The sequence below is a fragment of the Fringilla coelebs genome, assembly GCF_963513975.1.
Source record: "Fringilla coelebs genome assembly, chromosome: 19".
In the NCBI taxonomy this organism is placed as follows: Eukaryota; Metazoa; Chordata; class Aves; order Passeriformes; family Fringillidae; genus Fringilla; species Fringilla coelebs.
The window spans coordinates 10335235-10356084 of NC_140045.1; the positions used below are offsets into that span (position 1 = coordinate 10335235).

Below are 20850 nucleotides of genomic sequence, written 5' to 3' on the forward strand. Positions count from 1 at the left end.
GTTTCAGTCACCTCAACACACGTTGCTGCTGTTGCCAAAGGAATTGTTCCAGCCCTCCATCCCAGTTTGCTGCGCAGCAGGATGGAAGTTTGTACTGGCATAAGGGGGAAAAGACATGAGTGGGACATAATTTATAGAGGATCTTAAAATTCTGCTACTACAAATTAATAATATTAAAAAGGAAGAAGAGAGGTTTTCTTGTGTTAAGACCCCTCATCTTGATGTTTTAATTGCGTCTTTGTAAAGCAGCCTCTGAATAATCAGACTTTCCTGCAAAAATGAAAATTACACGCTGTTTTGAAAAACACTGACATTTAAAAAAAATAGAGCGTGTAATGCATGTATTAAATATCTGTAACCGTGGCTGGTGTGCAGATTGTATTTCACAGAGCTACAGGGTGGGCCAGGTTGGAAGGGACACAGTGGGATTGTCTGGTGCCACCTCCCTGCCCCAGCAGGGTCATCCTAGAGAACATGGCTGTGCCCAGATGGCTCTGGAATATCCCCAGTGAGGGACACCCTCTCTGGACAATCTGTTCAGGGCTTGGGCACTGCACAGAGAAGAAGTTGTGCCTCACGTCCAGGTGGAATTTCCTGGGCATCACTCGGTGCCCGTGGCCTCTGGTGCCGTTGCTGGGCCCCTGGAGCGGGGCTGGGCCCTGCTCTGCCCTCCCTGCAGACAGGGACACACAGGGATGAGGGCCCCTCTCAGCCCAGCTCCCTCAGCCTTGCCCCAGGACAGAGGTGCCCCAGTCCCCAGACCATCTTTGTGGCCCCCCACAGGACCCCCTCCAGGAGCTCCGTGTCTGCCATCCCGAGGAGCCCAGAATGGACACTGATCCAGGGGAGGGCTGAGCAGAGGGGCAGCATCACCCCCGACCTGCTGGAAATGGTCTCTGTGAAAAACGCCAATCAATTGTTTTTAAAATTTTAAAAGTTTAATAGTAATAAAATGGTTATAAAAATAGTAATACAATTAGAGTAATAATAATTTGGACAGTTTGAATTAGGACAATATGAGACAACAGAAACAAAGAGTTACCCACAGCCGGGTACCTTTTTCTGGGCAAAATAAGCCTGAAAAAGGACACAGTTAACAGAGGACTAACCCTTAAAAACAATAATCTGTTGCATATTCATACATCTCATACATGATGCATAAATTCCATTCAAACACAGGATTCTGTCTGGTCATTGCTAACTTCCTCCTCTTAACCCTAACGGCATCAGCGCATCAGTGGACCGAGATGGGAAGAAGTTCATTTCTCCTGATAATGGGGCAATAAATTCTCTTTCTCTGAACGATTTAGGTGTCCTGTGGCTGCTATCTCAATGTGAGTCCTTTCTTTAGGAAAAAAAGTATCCTACATAGCATAGTTTCTATTTTAATATTTTGTTATAACCTAAAACTATATTTAACACACTACTTAAGAGAATTAATGCAGCATTATTTTCTAAAACAACACATATAATAATCATTTTAATATTTGCGAAAAGCCAATCATAAAATAGGCATTTTTCACATAACTTTATTTTAAGGACTGGGAGATTTTCACCGCGTTAAACAAGAAAAGGTTGCTTTGCTAAAACTACATTTCCCACAGTGCACAAGGGCTCTCAGGGCTGGGTCAGCTGATCGAGCCACTGAAATGTTCTTTATTTCCTGTGCAGTGCTTGGAAATATGCGAGCGGCTCATCCTTCCTTCGTCAGCTGATTGAGAGGCCGGGGACCGCAATTCTGATTCCAGCAATGCCGAGGGGTTGCTGAGCCGATTCACCTGCTCGACATCGGGAAAGCTGCTCCTCTGGGAGCCGGGGATGCCATGGAGTAACACCCTGCGGGCAACTTCATGGGAACAGGTAGAGGGGATCCTGGGCTTCACCTTTTCTACCACACCTCCTTATTTTTCAAGTTTTGTTGCACATTATTTAAAAGGGTTACCGGGATTCTTGATTAATTGATATTTTCTAGCAGCTAATAAGTAATCATTATTTTTGAAGCTTGCTTTCTTTTATGCTTTTTTTTTTTTTCCTAAACAGAGGTTAAGAGGAAACTTTTAAAAGAAAAAAGAGTTTTTCCAGACTGAAACTGAGGACTTGAGAAAAAATACACAAAATGTCTCCAGAAGGAAAAAAGCTTTTCAACATCATTATTTTGGGAGTCTCATTTATGTTTATATTCACTGCTTTCCAATCCTGTGGAAATATCGCGGTGGGTGTCACTTTCAAATCGTGCCACGTTTCGGTCTCAGTTATTTATCCTGGCTTATCTTTTGTGTGCTCTAATGTTGCTTTATTTGGCATTTCCTAATGTCCAAGATACTTTGACATTTATCTTCTTTTAGTTTAGTTTGAAGTAGATTAATGTGTTTAACCAAATAATTCAGCAGGTTATCTCTTAAAGATAGCATAGCTACATAAAAAACTGAGCCCGATTGCTTAGAAAGTAGAAAAATAATCTTTTAAAATGTTTGAGCTTTAAAATATTGTCTGCTTTAACACTTGTGATGTTAGACAATTGAATTACACTGAGCCTTGCATATCCTGTATTGTCCCTTTCAGAATATTTGCCTAAGTTATTATTAACCATGCTATTATTAACTAGATTTTCATAATCTAACTAACTAGATATTGAGGGGGAGTATGAGGATAACACCTGACAAATGGATTTCTACAATTGCTAAACTGCCAAGTCACCTTCCAGCTGAAGGAATTATTTGCTGCTATTTAGTAGCTCCTTGCAGAGCGAGCATTGAGCACAGCATAATCCAAATTTACTGTTACTATTTAAATTTTAGACTCCTGTTACTGCCAGGTTTAACCCTTTAACTTCCTGAGCTGCTTTCAGTATTGTTAGTTCTGCTCCTGCAGGGCAGTTGGATTTCAACATCCCCTTTGAGCCCACAGGTCTTACAGCTCTTTTCTTGCATGCAAGAAGGATCCTTGCTGGGTTCAGACAGATAAATGTCCTTCACTGCATTACAGAAAATTACAGAAATATTTAGATAGAATATTACAGAATAATACAGAAATATTACAGAAATAACTACTTGGGGGAGTTTTTGTAAGTTCCAGTGCAGTGTGATACTTTCTGTGAGCTCTCAAGTGCAGCCCAGCAATCTCAGAAATTCAGCACCTCACTGAATTGGACTTTGTGATCATGCAATCACATAATTCATTGTCATAAAAGTCTCTACAAGGGACTTTCAATCAGATCAGCCTGCCAGTGCAACTAACTGCATGGTCTCATGATCTCTAAAGCTGACTCAGGAGGAAAGAAAAGGAACAGGGAAATAACAAGCTGAAAAGCGTGGAAACTCTTACCAGAGATTCACAGTTAGGTCAAGTTAAGATTATTCTGAAGCTTCTCCTTTTTTCCCCACTTTTAAAATTAAGGTAGTCATACCTATCTACATAAGAAAGGTCTTAAGTAAAAGATAAGTTTTGTGAAGTATTTTAGATATCTTACGAAATTATGATTTAATAATAAAATACTAATTCCTTCTTCAAACATAGGTGTTTCCTTGCCTAGTATCTCCTCCATCTTTGTTGTGGAGGTGGTGTGAGTTGTAATTAACATTTTAAATTCTTTTAAGTACTTTGTAGTGTGTATTAATGAATAATTCTAATGTTTGATACTGGCTTCAAACGGATGCAGGTGTTCTCAAAATACAAGATAGATTCTAACATTTACAATCTATGATCTTCTCCTCACAGCAAACTGTTATCACGAATTTAAACAACACAGACTTCCATGGCAGTGGCTACACGAGGTAATTACACAGATTTTCTTCTTACTTTGCTCCTTGCAGGGTGAACTTAGTTACAGTAGAGAGACAGTCTCAAGAGATAGCAGAGTTCTGCTGACTTCATAATTTATTGACACACTTAAAGCAGTTTAAAACAGGCTTCTCACAGTTCTGCTCTGAATTATTCCAGTTGAACTACATATCTGGTTTGCATGTTTTCTTTGTAAGGTGAAAAACCACTGTCATCACATTCTCAGCATTTTACCTTAGGAGGCAAAGAAGGTGGAAGTTTAAAAATAAATCAAACTGCTAACTCAGGCCTTGGTTGTTTGCTTTTGTACAGTGTTTGTGTAGGGCAGGTGGTGTGGATCAGCTCTCAGGAAATACAACTCAAATGTGAAAGGAGCAGTCAGAAAGACAAGCAAAGCCACAAAAATCCATTCTCTTGGTTGCACTGGCAGAGTCAAACTTGTCAGGCATGATCAGGGACCTTTTGCATGCCAAATTAATCTGTCCTGTAGGAAAACCTCATTGCTGCTTTGAAGGGTTTACTGTCTTAATTTAAACTAAAAATGCCACTGGCACAAAATATGTCTGTAAAATGTCTGTGGTGTGTTTGGCCAAGATGAAAAACCTCACAGACAGATAAATGAGGTTCTAGAACATTCTCCTCTAGACTTACAGGGTACAAAATACAATAACTGCTGTTCAGGCAATTTGACAAATGTATGCTGTAAATTCCAAGATGTCATTGCCTGCAGTAGTTTGGGACTCTACTCAGCAATCCAGGGAATATTGTTCACTCCTGTATTCCCATGTGGAGTGCCATGGGTGAAGGGAACAGAAAAAAGTAGGAAAATGCTGAAAGTAGGGAAATGAACCATTGAAGTTTTGCTGTTAAGTTATATATGTGCTTAACTGGATATTTTGAAATCCACTGATCACTCTTAAATCATATTTTATCCTATATTTTATTTTAAGTATTTAATACTCTTTGTTTTTAATTTTTGTAGTATGTCCATTATTTATGGAGTATTGTCTGCATCAAATCTTATATCACCTTCACTGGTTGCAATAGTGGGACCTCAGTTCTCCATGGTTATTAGTGGTGTGTTTTATAGGTAAGTATTAATTATGAGGTTTTGCCTGCTTCCTTGGAAATATTTCTTTTAATTTTTTTCACATCTAAGGCTCCCCTGCCATACATGAAATTGTACTGGCTAAGCAAAGCCTCTCACAGAGATACTCCAGGTGTTTAACTGCAGAGTACTTCAGGCTACTGGAAGCAGCACATTTTTTTCCACAGCCCTTCCAGACTTTGCTGTCTATGGAATTGAGGTTATGGTCTCAGATCAATAACAAAATTTTAAAAATTCTATGTGCTTAGAAGGGTAAAAAGATTTTTCAAATACAAGCTGTTTTTCAACATTCCTTAGGGGAGAGCAGCTGATTCAGAAGCACCTAAGTGCTTTGATCTGACTGTTAAAGAGCATTGTTCACTTTAGGTCAGTATTCAATGAATTGATCTCTTCTGTTCTAGCCTGTACATTGCAGTCTTCATCCAGCCAGCTACATGGGCTTTCTATACTGCCTCTGTGCTTATTGGCATTGCAGCTGCTGGTAAGCATTGTTCTTACTCTGCTGACTGTATTTTATGAGATTTGAATACACCTTTAATTTTTTTTTTATTTCCTGAGCAATATATTCTATCTGTTTCAGTCCTCTGGACAGCCCAGGGAAATTGCTTGACTGAAAATTCTGATGAAAACACCATTGGAAGGAACAGTGGAATATTTTGGGCACTCCTACAGTTCAGGTAAGCTTTATTTGTTAATTTTTTTTTTGGTTGTGTACACATTCTGCCTTTTACATCTTTTTTTATAAGTGGGAGATTGCATTAAAAATTATTCCCCTGGGACCTTGCAGTCAGTGGGAAGGAGAGGTGGAAGCAATGTTTTTATTGGTGCTGTGCATTACAGAACAGGGAATGAAAGAAAGCTGAGTATTGCAATCTAAAAAGACATATTTCTGTTAGGGCAGCATTTGAGGGATGTAACAGCAATCTTGTTGTTTGTGGAAGGCTGTTCCAGTTTGTGTCCTTTATTGAGGGAAAAGCTGGTTCTCACTGCCAAGGTGAAGATACTAAAGTTGCACCTGGCAGTCAGAAGCCAGAAGAGAAATCTTGTTTTTGATGGCTCTCTTATATTAAACTTTGAGTGCTGCTCAACTAAAAAAAATCAACAAAAATCTCAGCATCAAGAAGGGCAGTGAGAACAAGGCAGGGAATGCTGTGTTGGGGCCATTAAGTGTTTTGTTCAGAGATAGTTAATGCCTCTCCTGGGAGTGTAATACAATTAGGATATAGAGAAAAAAATGAAATTATACAAGAAGACAGAGCTGATGGCTTGAGGAGAGACTGAAAAGGTTGGGACTCTTTCCTGTGGAGGAACAGGAGCTGAGGAGGATTAGACCAGAATGTGGGCAGCAGGGGAGCTGAGTGTGGAACTGTTGCTCACCAAATGCTGCTGTGCTGAGCTGGGGTCACTGGATGAGACTGAGGAGAGTGGTTTGAAATAGATAAAGTGCTTTTTACAGTGGGTGATTAAACTTTTGGGAGTGTGTAGAGTTGGATGGTGTGAGCATGATTGAAAAGGAATCAAACAAATTCATGGGAGACAGGTGCACAAATGGTTCCTGAAGAGAGATTCTTTTACCACCTGTAATGCAGCAGTTCTGAATATTCCCCCAGAATATATATCTGGAAGATAACCAGGGGAATGAATTGTAGAAATGCTTAGGGTGCTGAGCATGCATTGCTAATGCTGCTGTGGGGATGGGATCCAGGGCTGGGAGAACATCAGCCTGAACCAGCATTTATCAAACTTTGTGTTTCTGAAGTTTTCAGTTCCAGAATTAACCCCTCAGAGTTATCAGAGTATGCAGTGTTAAATGCAGAGTATGTTATCAGAGTGGCAAATTCCACAAAGCCACCTGTTTGTAGGTTTTACAGTGAGTAAAACACAGGGGTTAATAAGAGGAAAATTTGCTTTAAAACTGTTTCAAATAATTTATTCAGGATGACTGTATTTTGGGAAATGGTAGTTAGGACACAGAATTTCCTTGAGCTGAACAATACCTCAGACAAAGCACATGACCCTGCAAAGGAAGTATTACAAAATCACCTCCATAAATGTATCAGCTTTCTAAACCTACATGCTTCCAAAATTAGAAGCAACTTTGATGCAGATTTCTTCATTTTTGCCACCACCTGTATCTTGATTGATAAAAATGAATAGCCAGCATTTTGGGTCAGAATCCTCAAATTTGTTTGAGTTTTATATAGAAGCAGTTGACATGGAGAGTGACTCATGTCTTTATGTCTTTCACGATTGCACAGCTTTGGGATTTTGTTGTTGTTGTATAAAATAGTACTAATGTGGTGCTACAACCCTATTTTTTTTTCATAGAATGTATTGTTGACCTTTGTTCTTTTTGTTTGCAGCTTGATTTTTGGAAATCTGTATATATACTTGGCTTGGCAAGGAAAAACTCACATATCAGGTGGGTACTGCTTGTTTATATGGCCAACCTTTAAATACAGTAGCATGAATTAACAGATGAAATAATGAGCTCCAAAGAGGCAGGAAGCTTATACAAAAGCAGACTTTTTTTTTTTTCCTTCCAGTTTATTGTAGGTAGTATCTTCTTGGAGATTTTCCACAATAGCTACTCTGGGATTTTCTCTGTGCAGACACATTTGTGCCAAAATACACCTGGGGAAAGTGTTCTGGCTGTTATGTGTAATATTGTACACACTATCCTATTCCAAAGTAAGCTCCTGGTGTGGAGTGTTCTTTAAATCATATTGGAGATTGCTAAAGCTATAAAATAAAGGAAAACCATCTCAGTTTTTACTTCCTGTCTGCATTAATTGTGCTGGCACAAAGCACTGTTGGAGAGAGAGGCTGAGATGAGGCAGCACTGCTGGGTGAAAGAACTCTCTTCCCTTCTTGGAATAGCTTATGAGATGAAGTTCCTGATGGGATTGTAATTAATGCTGTATTTTTTTTCCATTTGATGTTGTGCTTTACTGGCAAAGAGCAGGAACTGGAGAACAGTAAATTTTATTCATGTTCTTGAGCCAGATAGTGTTGAGATTCTGGCTTTAAACCAGATTTCTGTCAACTGTTTAGGCCAGGCAAAGCAGGGGGGTGGGAATTCACTAAGAAAAGTGGTGAAAATAGATTGTAATAACCAAAAATGAGTGCTGCTGGGAAGGCAGTGCTCTCTAAACAGGTAAAATTGATTTTTCTGTTCTATAATTACTGATAATTTTCCGTATTTAGTCCTAATGTTGGATATCTACTGGAATGGTCAGTCTTTTAACCTTTAACAGATGATTTAATTCTGCTCTGGTCAATCAGGAATAAGATGTTGACTTTTAAACAATAATTATCAGGTTTCATAAATAACAGAACAGAGAGGACAGTCACTTCTTGTTTCTGTTAGCTCCATCTTTTCAGGTTCTCCACAAATACAGGTTTGGTAATGACACACTGGCTAAATTTAAAGGTCATTTTCTGCATTCTCTCACCTGTAATACAAAGGTTTAAGTGTTTTTGGAAATACTGGAGACACTTTGAACTTGGGGAGGGTCTCAAATTCTGTGCATTCCAAACTTCACTGCTCTGCTAACCACAGAACAGAGCAATTAACTATAAGGCACTTCTGCTGTTACACATCCTTCCATCTTAAATGTCTTGAGATTCCTCTTTATTAAAAAATTTTATATCAAATCCTAACAGCATTTAAAAATCAAATAGCAGTTAAAAATCAAAGCTTATTTTACTACCTATATAAAAATAGCAGAGTCATTTCAAGCTGTGAAGCACACCTTCTCTTTTTGGATCTGTCATCATACCCATGTTATTTTTAGGACAATTTTGCATTTGCTGTTGAGCTAAGGGGGAAGTAAATACAAGCATAGGTAATATCTTCAGGGTCATGCATTAGTTCAATCACAACTCTTTGCTGTTATTGGCCTTTTTTCCCTGCTTAATACTGGTAATTGGGGGTGGCTTTTGTATTGGATGTGACTGTGCTGTGCTGCAGTAGCCAACTTGTTTAGCAGAGTTGCCCCCTCCAGCTGCTGTGGCAGTTACTGAGGTTTTGGTGGTTTTAATGTTGATGATGTCCTGGGGCTCATGGTTCTGATGCTGGTCAAGAGATTCTCTTAGAAATCTGAAGGGGTCTGGGGCAGTTTGTGTCCAGTCTGAATTATATAAGTCTTCAAAGATGTACTTTCTTCTGCTAATATTTTATACACTTCCTTTAATTGGCTGCTCCTTGGTCATTGCCTTTGCATGGCAGAGAATGCGAGGGACCTCTTTAATTTGCTGATATTTTATTAGCACCATAAAACTGAGACAGGAGTTTGCCAGCAGCTCCATGTGGAAGGTAAGCTAGAAAATTAGTGTGTGTTAAACACTGTAGCATGTGTGTGTTAGTTGTTGGAAGGTAGCTGGATTGGTTTGGATCTCTTCTGCACATCTGGTTATGGCTCTTGTTTGTTTTTCCACAGAGAGCGATCGCAGAACTGTCTTCATTGCTCTGACTGTTATCAGTCTTGTGGGCACAGTTCTGTTCTTTCTGATTAGGAAACAAGAGGACACAAAAGCTCCAGGGGATGATGATTCCACTAATGAAATCCTGGGGGAGAGCTCGTAAGTGTTGGTGGCAGTAACATGTTGTCACAGCTCCTCGTTTGTGCTCCTGCTCCGCAGAGGAACACTGTGCATTCACTTCCCCCCTGTGCTGGGAACAGGAATGTTATCAGCAATCTGGTGGAGTCACAGATTTAACAGAAAAGTGCCTGTGTTTTAACAATGAGAATATAGGAGAAATAATGTTCTTGATATGGCATATTCTCAAGGGTGAAGTTCAGTACTGCACATCAAGTTTTGCCTTTGATAAGCAAGTGCCGTGTAAAAGATACCCTTTACCTCTTCTCCACTGATTATTATTTATCTTGCCCTCATCAGTCATTTGAAAGGCTGGAATAAACAGAAAAAAACTCCCTTTTTTTATAAGTTGTTTTACAAACTAGAACATGTTTTTTCCTATCTTCTCTAAATATATATTCCACACGATAAATACATTAGAAATGCACAGTTACACAGATTCAATGCAGTTTTGCCTGAGGCATCAGCTTAAATATTTTTGCTTTATTTAAAGAACAATGAAAATGTTAGAAAAACATCAGTGAGCATGCCTGTGGAAAAAATGTTGAAAGCTCAAAATGTTCAAAAGAAAGATTCTATTAAGCAAGCATTCACTAGTGCAGGCAGCAAATAGATTTTGTGGTTACTTTAGATCTCAGAAACTTTAAAAAATACATTGGCATATTTCAGTATATAGTGCAGGGCTAGAAAATGTACAGAAGGTTTGAAAAATGAAGGTGCCTTCCAGCACAGCAATAAAGTGTGGTTATTCTCTTCCATTTTGACCAAGTAATTTGTTTACCCAGGTCTGCACGAAACAAAATGATGAGAGCAGTGGCTGCCTTCAGTAAGTACAATTTCACATAAGAGCTGCTTCAGCAGAACCTGGCATCTCCTTGCCAGCTCTCTGTGTTTGTGCTGATGATGTGATCATGTACAAACCACTTCAATCACATACCTGAGTGGTCCAGGAGAGACTTGGAGTGTTCCTCCTTTGAAGTGATTTCAGATCCAAACTGCTTTACAACAGCGTCATTGTACAGATGAGCACAAAAGGAGCAGGTTACTCCTTGGGAAAGGCAGTGAGACTGAGAAATAAAAATCAACAAACATGAAGATAAAAAGAAGTCAAATAGGTTGTTTGATTTTGTCACCAGTTAACAATTTAGAACTGAAGCATTTGCAGTTCCCTTTGAAGCTTGATGTGTTCTGCCTGAGACTGTTTAGTTTGTTGTGAGGATGTGGGGATCTTCACTGAAAATCTATTTATCCTTTCAGGAGACAGTTGCCATGAACTGAGAGTACAAAAATACAGAGAGCAGAAAATTGTCTGATAATTGAAAATGTTGTATCTCCTCTTTAATATTTCTCCCACTGCATTTCTTACAAAATACAATTTTTGGATGGCACATTTCTTCTAGATGGCAGATTGGGGTTGGTTTATTTGACACTCTGCTCTAATAAACAGTAAATAAAACTTTAATACACAGTTTGTATAATAACCAATTTTTGCTTTAAGCAAAGAGCAAAAGTAACTGTAGATTATCTTAGTAGTATCCTCAGAAGTTTTATTAATTTTCTTTATTATTTCCTTACAGAGAAATCTATTACACTGAGCTTCACCAAAGAGATGCTGCTTCTCAGTGTTACCACAGCCTACACAGGTATGAAGCCCGCAGAGTTTCACCATGGAGCACTGGCAGGGCATTGTTTGGAATTTTAACCCCAGACTGGAATTTTAATCCATATCTCTGCACACATTATTTGGATATTTTAGTTAATTTTGGGTTACTCTTGATGTTTCTGTGTCCTGGTGAATGTTTCTGTACAGGAGGAGGGGTACATCCAAACCTGCAGGTGCTGGTTCAGTAAAGTTCTGGGTCCCAAAGTGAGAGGCAAAATTTACCTCTCCAAAAGAAGTTTGGAGATTGTTTAATGCAGCTGTATTGCATTTGAATTAAAGGAATGTTTGTACATCATCCCTTCATTAAGCCATAGGAGATTCCCAGTGCTAATGCTCTTCATTTTAGTCTTTGTTCTATTGGGAGCCAGCTTAGTAATTTCCAGCTGTTTTCATCAATAGGATTTGCTGTGGCAAGAGTTCTCATTCTTTTTAGCAACTTTTAGTTAAACTTGGTCTGCCATTCTTGGACCAATGTATGAGTGGTAAAAAAAAAAAGTATTTTTGCCATATAAGTGATTCTTCCACCAAAAAAACCCTATAAAATCCTTGAGGGTTTTTTTTTTTGGGGGGGGGGGGGGTTCTTTCTCTTTATTTGGCTTCAGATGTAGCTTTGTTCATGATCAAATTAGGTTTTTTTTAATAAAATAGATGCACTCAGAACCTAAGCTCTGAGTCACCCTTAGGAAAAACTATTGTTATGTGAAAAAAAAAAAAAGTAGATGTCATCAAAATATCAAGATTGCAGTTTACAGCAGCTCCTGATAGAGAAAGAGCAGGAGTAACTCTGGAGTTGGGTTGCTCCAGCCACTCATCTGAGTTACAAATTACTTCACAGCATCTCCAGTGTTGTGTTAACCCAGATTAATTCACAGGAATTCCTCTGGGGATGGGAATGTGGAGCAAGATAACAAGGGAAGGGAGTCAGTCAGGTTTTGCCTCATCCTGAAATTTACAGGTGGCATAAAAATAAATCAGTCCAGACTGGGGAAAAAAATATCTGCTGCCATCTTCTGGATCTGGGTTGGTGTTGCTGCTTTCTGTAGGAAAACAGAAAATTCCCTAAGGCCAACAAGGGCTTTTATTCTAAAATTACTGGAATTAAGGTGCTCCAAGTGCAGCCCTGTTATTGAAGCCATGCAGTTCATCCAGGCAGGGCAGGGTGAGCTGTACCAGCATTTGGCTGTAGCCAAAAAGCAAAGGATATAAATGAGAAAGTTATTTTAAGCTGTTTTTCTCTGTTTAGGAGTAACATTTTGTGTTGTTTTACATACACTTGCTTATTGAGTTGGTATTTTTATACTAATGTTTGCTGGGTCAGTGGTGTCACCTTTCCTCACACTAATGTCAATAGAAAGAAAGAGGATTTAAAAGAAATAGCAGTTGTTCTTTCTCAGCTTAAATTCATTATGTATGTATAAAAAAGTTCATTTTAGGATTCGTAGCTCCTTATTGGTATTTGAGGCTGCAGGGACTTTTAGGAATGCCATAACTTGAAGAGGGGGGAAATCCTTAAATGAAATTGTGCCTTATTTCTTCAGTTACTTCGTGGTATTTCATGTGGCATTTTTTATTTGATAAAATTCCTGAGTTTTTATAGAAGTAGAAATATAAACTGTACGTTTATATTGGTTTAATATAAACACACACACACACACACATATATATATATAGGTTTATTATAAACCAATATTTACCTATATATTGTTAAATATAAACATTTTAGGTGTTGGGTCAAGAGTAGCAGCACTGAGTGCCTGTGACACCAATTATTGTCACTTCTCTAATGTGGTTTTTAGGAACTGGTATAGAAGAATATAATAATTACATAGTTTAAAATTCCCTCTTTGCTTTTATTACCCACATCTAATTTACATATATGATTTGAAAGATACCTGAGGGCAAAACAGCCTTTAGACATAAAGATTTTTTCCTGACTGTTATGAGAGTGCATCTATCAGTTCTGTTTGGTTTCCTTCCAAGGTTTGGTGTTGACATTCTTTTCTGGAGTCTATGGAACGTGCATTGGTGCTGTGAACAGGTTTGGCAGTGAAGAGAAAAGCCTGATTGGTCTCTCTGGTATTTTTATTGGTATTGGAGAAATCTTGGGTGAGTCTAAACATGCTGCCTTTTGACAACAAAAAGGATTAGGCTGATGCAGTTATTACATTTATTTTATTTTTTTTCTTTTGTGTTTAACTCAATATTGTGTTTGGAGCTTCCAGCAATAATTATGTGAGCACAAAACGAAATAGTAGCAATATAATTGGCTCTGTGGTTCCTCACTGCACTGTGAATTATACCTTACACTCTGTAAAGTGGATGTAGACCAATTCTAATATTCTACATTCCTCTGTGGAGGAATAGACAGATTTCAAATGTGAGAAATACTGGGCTGCAGTGTTATTAGGGAATTGAAACCATTTTGCCATTTTAAATGCTGTTTTGAAATAGTATTATGTTTGCATTTTTATTACTTCTTGAGTGATATAATTTTAAAATTTTTGAATAAATGCTTACACTAAGGATTTCTTTCTTTAAAAAGTTTGCTTGTGTTAAATGAGATGTGATATTTGAATGGATTTGGATACAGGTAATATTCATTAAGTAAATATTTCTTTTTTTCTGTAGACTCAAGTACTGAGGTATTTAACAAAAACTCACTGTTCATTAGCAGCTCAGATCCATTGAGTTGCATGTTTTTCAATTAAGAGCTGAGCACAGGCTGTCCATTTTCACTTAGTGATGTTGCAATACTGAGCTGCTGGTTAAATACTTGCCAAAAGGTGAAATATGTTCATCAATCTCCTGCCCCATTTCCCTGGCAAACTCCTTGGGGCTGTTTGCATGTCAGTCAATCTTTGTTATCCAATGTGGGAACATTTATAATTTAAATTGTCAGTATTTAAATCTCAACTTCTGATTCAATTCTCTCCCCTTTTCTGCTCCTGCAGGGGGAGGAATCTTTGGCTTGCTGAGCAAGAAGAATCGCTCTGGCAGGAACCCAGTGGTGATGCTGGGCATCCTTGTCCACTTCATAGCCTTTTATTTGATTTTTTTCAACATGCCAAATGATGCCCCCATTGCTCCTATGGAAGGAACAGATCAAGTTGCTTATATGATTCCAAGGTATGTGGGATTTTTTTTTTTGCCTTTGGCTGCTGTAACTCAGGATGTGCACAAAACAGCTTTTGTTTCTCTACAGAAAATTTCTTGAAGTTTTTTTTCTGTGTAGTGACTAACTCCCTAGAAAAAGCTTTCAGGAATTCTGTTTTTGTTAAAGGTAGATATTCCACCAGTGTGCACCCAATTTAGGAACTTGAATGGCATAAGAGTAAAAAGCCTGGGGATGAATAATAGCAGTTGTGTCACTTGACAACTGATGTTTCTGACATGTAGCACAATAGCAGGACCAGCATCTACTGTAGTGGGTGTTGAGAATTCAGTTTATTTTAAAACAGTCTTGGGCTCAGTTTTACATCAGGGAGCACCAGGCTTGCCCTGTTGCACTGGTTTTTAAAGTCTTCCAGTGCTTATTGCCAAATTCCACATGGTGTGACTGCAACCTGTCCCTTACAGCACTCAGTGTTTGGGGGAAGAATATAGAAAGCTTTCTTATCTCACCATTACAACTGTCTTTTGGGCTGTATTTTTACCAATTTGTGTGAAAATCCTGTACTGTCAGTTTTGCAGACCCAGCTGCTAACTTGCAGTTCTAAGCATTTGTGCCTGTGCAGGTGACTGGTCTTAGCTGGAGTCTTTTTCTGCCAAATGAATTGATATTTCTCTGACATTCCTGCAGATTTTTGAACTCACCATGTGCCTCAGCTTTTAATCACTGCTGTGTGGGTTTTGTGGCTCCAAGCACTGAAACTTTATTTTAGTGATTCCAATTCAGTGCAGAATTGACTGCAGGTAACAGTAACAGAAGTCTTGGCATTCAAGAAATTAAAGCTGATGAAATGACTCCTTTTGCCAAGTCAGGCATTCCCAGCTCTTTTCTGGGGAAATTAAAAGTGTGATAACTTTCTACCATTCCCACTTTCCAAATAAGCCTGCCAGAAACAGTTTATAGATGTGTGAGCTGTTTGAAGGAATGGCTTTTAAATTGGAATTGCTTTCTCCTTCAGCAAAGAGGTGGCCATGCTCTGCAGCTTTCTGCTGGGGCTGGGGGACAGCTGCTTCAACACCCAGCTCCTCAGCATTTTGGGATTCCTGTATTCTGAGGACAGTGCTCCTGCCTTTGCCATCTTTAAGTTTGTTCAGGTATTGCCTAACACAGCCTTTTGGAAGTAGGATTGTTGGGATGTTACTGAATTACTGGGTTGGGCTTCTTAATGAGCTGAGAAAAACATTTCTGCAAATTATTTCATGCTGAATTTTGGTGCAAAATAGTTTTGTGAAGCTGGAAACAGTTTCCTGGGCTATGATCTCAAAGCTTTGTCTGTGCTGTTTCTAGACAAAGTGGTTTGAAATACCAGAGATTTTGGTGGTGGTTTTACCATTTGAAATACCAGCTTGCAATGCTACAAACACTTTGGAGTTTGGTGATCATTTTCTGCAGTTGAATGCTGTTTAAATAACAAGTAAAAACGAAATCTGTTGTGGGACATGCTGGGACATATGTTGAGGTATAATGAAGCCTTAAGATTCTCTGTCTACTACAAAAGCATTCTGAGAGCTTCATATTAAACTGTCTCTGTGTCACTTTGATAATCCTTCTGTAGCAGCACCAGCCTGGAAATCTCCACTGATAATCTTTTCACTTTGTTTTTCCTCTCAGTCCATCTGTGCTGCAGTTGCCTATTTCTACAGCAACTATTTCCTGCTGCAGTGGCAGCTCCTGATCATGGTGCTGGTGGGCTTCTTTGGAACAATCACCTTCTTCACTGTGGAGTGGGGAGCAGCAGCAGCCCTGGCTGCCCGTGGCTCAGACTACAGCAGCATCTGAACCCTGTGCCAGGAGGAACAGCTCATGGGGTTTGGGAAGTGTCAAAAGGTTGAAAGTTGCTGCAGAGGATGAGGTGGAGGAAGCTGCTACATCAGTCCAACTGAATGTGAAACAGGAGGGAAAAAAATGCCACATCTGAAAGGCTTTTATTCCTTGCTTTGGCCATCTGAGCGTGGTATTGTGTTGTTAAAAATGGTATTGGGAATGGAAGGAATGTAGGGACCCATGTATTGAACAATTCTCCTCTGAGATGTCCCTTACAGAATGTAATTGCCTAATTTCACTCTGCCATGCACTACAGAATTGGTTTGGGGTTTTGTCCCTTAAATTATTTTTCCTATATTCTAGTTCTGCAGACATTTGAATTGCTGTATTGAATGAGTGATATTTTTATAAGGTAGATTATATTGCAGATTGTGTCTGCACAGCTGAGAAATCAATTTGGCATTGAATTTTTAAACAATTAGATGTGAGGAAATATTTCTGTGGGAAATGTTGCCTTATTCTGTATCCCTCAGCTCCTTGTTTCCCAACCATTTGTTTATTAATCTATTTCATGTGCTTAAGTTGTCAGATCCATGGGGTTTTTTGTTTGGTTGGGTTTTTTTCTGTTGTGGGTTTTTTTGGGTTTGGTGTTTTAAATTGTTTTTTTAAGGAAGTCAATCAGATTATGTGCCAGTGGTTGCAGGGGTCTCAGGATGAGGGAAGAAATGAGAAAGTTGACTCTATGTTTCAGAAGGCTGATTTATTATTTTATGATATATATTATATTAAAAACTATACTAAAAGAATAGAAGGAAGGATTTCATCAGAAAGCTAGCTAAGAATAGAAAAGGAATGAATAACAAAGGTTTGTCTCTGACAGAGACAGTCTGGACAGCCGGACTGTGATTGGCCATTAATTAGAAACAACCACATGAGACCAATCCCAGATGCACCTGTTGCATCCCACAGCAGCAGACAATCATTGTTTGCATTTTGTTCCTGAGGCCTCTCAGCTTCTCAGGAGAAAAAATCCTGAGGAAAGGATTTTTCATAAAACATGTCAGTGACAAGGTTATAGTGTGACATGATAGATTTTACAAGAATTTGAAGAAATCACCCTTGGCCATCTTAAGGCTGGGATCCCAAGGTGAAATATTGATGGTGGAAAACAGTTTCTGGCCCAGCATGTCAGAATTGAGCTGTGTTGGGAAAGGTGCTGAACCTTCCTCAAGGTATTGCTTTATGAAGGACCATAATCCATGGAGGACCATCATCCACAGCTTCCCTCCCAGAATCCCAGATAGTTCTTTTGAGTGCAATAGCATTTTCATCAATGATGAAAATCTGTGATGAGAGCACTAAGCTTTTAAAAACAGAAATAGCCTCACAATGTGAACTGTCAGAATAATATTGCAGAGTTTATTCTACTGCATAACCTGAAACACTTGTCCTGAGTTGTTTTATTCAGTCTGTTTTGGGAAAATTGAAGTGTAATTGAAGTGTAATCTTATTCCACCAAATAGGAAAGCAAGGTTACAGGCATAGTAACTAAATTTTAATGCAGAACTGTTATAGGTGATGTAACAGGCAGTGACTGCAGCTCACCCTGACTTTATCTGCCTACATAAAACTGCAGTACTTGCAGTTGTGTTTGGCTGGTGGGCAGAGAGCAGGCATGGAACACTCAGAAGGTGTTTTTAGACACTCCATGGAGCTATTTTTAGAAAAGTACAATTCACCAACCTTCTTTTATGCCCAGTCAGAATGTTAATGCCTTGTCTTTAAACACAAGTTTAAAAAGACTTGAAGATGTCAGTAGCTCCCACGTGTTGTAACCGTGTAGGAGCTCCCAAGGTTAACCCTGGGGAGGGAGGGTGGCATCTCCTGTGCCATTTGCTGTCACTTCTCCTCTCCAGGAGCAGTGGCACAAGTGGAGCACAGCCAAACAGCCCAGGGGCATCTTTTTACAGGGACAGAGAAAGGGGTTTTTAGATTTCCAGGGATGGAGAAAGGGATTTTTAAATTCACTGCAGGTTTTTGCTGTGAGATCAGCAAGGTGTTAATGGAGGGCACCTGAACATCCAGCAAGCTGAGAAATCTGTGAGGAGGAGCAGCAGAGAGAGGTTTGTGTGTATTCCCAGGAGATTTAATGAATGATGTAAAAGAGAATGAGGCAGAACATGGATTTGAGTGAGGGGTTACCAGAGCCATTCCAATCTGTCAGGCAGCCTGAAAAAGCATTCAGTGTTCAATCAATATGTGATTAATGGGACCAGCAGCACTGCAAAGCCTCTCTCTCTCCCACTCCTGTTATCCTGCAATTTGAAGCATATGATTTTTATATACTGAGCACTACAAATGTGTGGATTAAAGGGTGCTGCCACTGATTAAAATTCTCTTGTTGCTACACATTTGCATTTTCTCCAGAGTACCAAAAGGGATAAAGAGAGTTGGGTTTTTTTTTCCCAGATAGGAAATTACTGAATTTTTTTTCCTCCAAACCCTGTTCTCCCCATCACCTTAATGAGAGGACTTGAAAGTTCACGAGGAGCAGTTTTTTCTTACAGTGTATTTGGGGGAAAAAAAAGATTTTTGAATCTTGTGGTGATGAGTAACTTGTAAGTGCTTTTTAAACAATGTCATTTAATTGTAAGTAGGTTATGGCTCTCATGAGGTTGCTTTTTAAATTGACCCCTTTTAATGATGAACTTCTGTGATCTTCATTTGCCATATAAGAATTATATGAACTATTTTATTAGAAATTTAAAGTGCTAAGTTTATGTAGTTTCCAAAAGCATTTTGAAACCAACTCAGAGGGATACTAATGAACAAGGACTTGTGGGTTTTCAATACCTCTGTGAATCTGATGCTTTACTTTTTTCTTTTTCTCTGTTCTGGTCTGACTCAGTATCAGATAATCTTAGAAGCCTGCTCAGAACTATTTATAGGGTCATTAAAGGGAAGTATTATTGCTCTGTGACAAGATTTACAAGAAATCATGGCACTCTCCAAGCTGCATCATGGATAGCTATTCTTTTTTACAATTAACTATATAAGTATTGCTTTTGACATTTGAACTGAATAGAGAGGCCTCAGTTATTCAGGCAGCTGATGACATCTGATTGCTTTTCACTTATTCATATTTCTTTAATATGCCAAGAGGTGAAAGATCCAATGTACACAGCTGTTCATTTGGTTGAAATTTTTGGTGTATATAAAGCAATATAAAGAACAGTAACACTGACATCCATTTATTATTCCATCTCTTAATCTGTTATCAGCATTTACCAGCCATGAGGCTGCAGCCCCTTCATTTCACCTCAGTGGCCTTTGAACAATTTCATGTTAATCTGAATTGGGAGCTCACTGTTAAATAAAGAGGGATTTGAAAAGAAGGGTTTTGCTTTATCTGTGGGTTTGTTTTATATTACAGATTTCATCTTTATAAGCAAAATTATACATGAAGTTGCTTTGGTTTATTAAAAAGTCCTCTTTCATTTTTTTTTCCCCTCATTCTTTTAGGGTGTTACTAGGGTTTAATATCTTGATTTAATATCACATCCTCATGTTTTTCAAACAAATGCTAAACAGGAAATGAAAACTGCTTTTCTTGATAACTGAGTGCCAAATAAGCTGCTACAAATTAGTCTTCAATGAATCTCATATAAACATACCTGTATTTTGTTTTGTCAGTTGGTTTTCATTTTGATACATGGATGCATGGACTGAGAATTTCCAGAACTGTGGACTTCCTTCCTAATTTATTATGTGGTTTTACTTTTGTGTAATTTAATTACTTTTGTGTTAATTTAATTAGGTACAATCCATGTTAGCAAGTTGAGATAAATAAGAGAACCATTTATAAAATATTTAAAAAAAAATAATTCAAATCTGAAATGTTATGCAGGTACTGCTGAACTCTTAAGGGGTATAAAAAAAAATCCCAAACAACCAGAACCCCCAAAAATCCTTAACCAAGGTCCCTGTCTTAGCAGAAACCCTTCTGTGGTACAGTTATGAAAAACAAGAAATCTTGTGCTGGTGAGTTCTTTGAATGTTTGTGACCATTTAAAAATATACTGGAGAGAGAACTCCTGGTGGGGTTTGCTGTGATTTATGGAAAAATAATTCAAGTGTACAAGGCCATAAGTTCAGGATCACTGAGTTAATCAAAGTTCCTCCGGACCTTCTTGGAATTCCATGAGTTTACTTCAGCTGATGAATGTGGTTCCCTGGACTCCAGCCTAAGTGCCAGCAATTAATGCACAGAGGGGTGTGTGAGCAGAGCACTAAACTCTGTATTTTAGGGCAAACAGGAATTGTTTGCTGTCAGTATAAATAGGGAATGCAATGTTCAGCATCATGCCAGGACCCAAACTGTGCAAGTGTGTTAGTCAAGGCACAACCTTACCATCACAACCATTCATTTTCCTGGGGAAATGTGTGTTTGAAGGCTTTATCCACACCCCTGTTTTCCTTGGAGACCCACAAATGTTAATTGAATGTTAGCAGCAGTTAATACCATGTTTTCCTTGATCCCTGTCTAACATGCAGGCAGAAATAATAAAAGATGGGATGATTTAGAGATGGAGCTGAATTGGGAAGTTTGCTGCTTTACAAGGACCTTGCCCTTCTGGTATGACCATGCTGGTTCAAAAGCAAGATTGAGATTCATGATTATCATGGATAAATTCAGAATGGTGCCTTGAAAATTTTCTTTTCAGAGGTTGAGTTAGTACTACAGAGAAGCACCAATAAGAGTGG

At 38.7% G+C, this 20850-nt stretch overlaps 1 protein-coding gene across 2 annotated transcripts; it reads left to right on the forward strand.

Annotated features, from left to right (window-relative positions):
• Positions 1–1730: 1730 nt before the first annotated feature.
• Positions 1731–20066, forward strand: MFSD11 (major facilitator superfamily domain containing 11). Of its 2 annotated transcripts, none has more exons than XM_084218320.1 (14): positions 1731–1860; positions 2041–2212; positions 3718–3773; positions 4763–4870; positions 5290–5369; positions 5469–5565; positions 7252–7310; positions 9331–9472; positions 10276–10316; positions 11068–11133; positions 13134–13259; positions 14105–14279; positions 15281–15416; positions 15934–20066. In XM_084218320.1, the coding sequence occupies exons 2-14, from the start codon at positions 2117–2119 to the stop codon at positions 16099–16101; spliced, it is 1350 nt and encodes a 449-aa protein (XP_084074446.1). In that variant the 5' UTR covers positions 1731–1860; positions 2041–2116; the 3' UTR covers positions 16102–20066. The 2 variants fall into 2 exon arrangements, with proteins under 2 accessions (XP_084074446.1, XP_084074447.1); XM_084218321.1 differs by having other exon boundaries at positions 15281–15381; positions 16185–20066.
• The last annotated feature ends 784 nt before the right edge of the window (positions 20067–20850 follow it).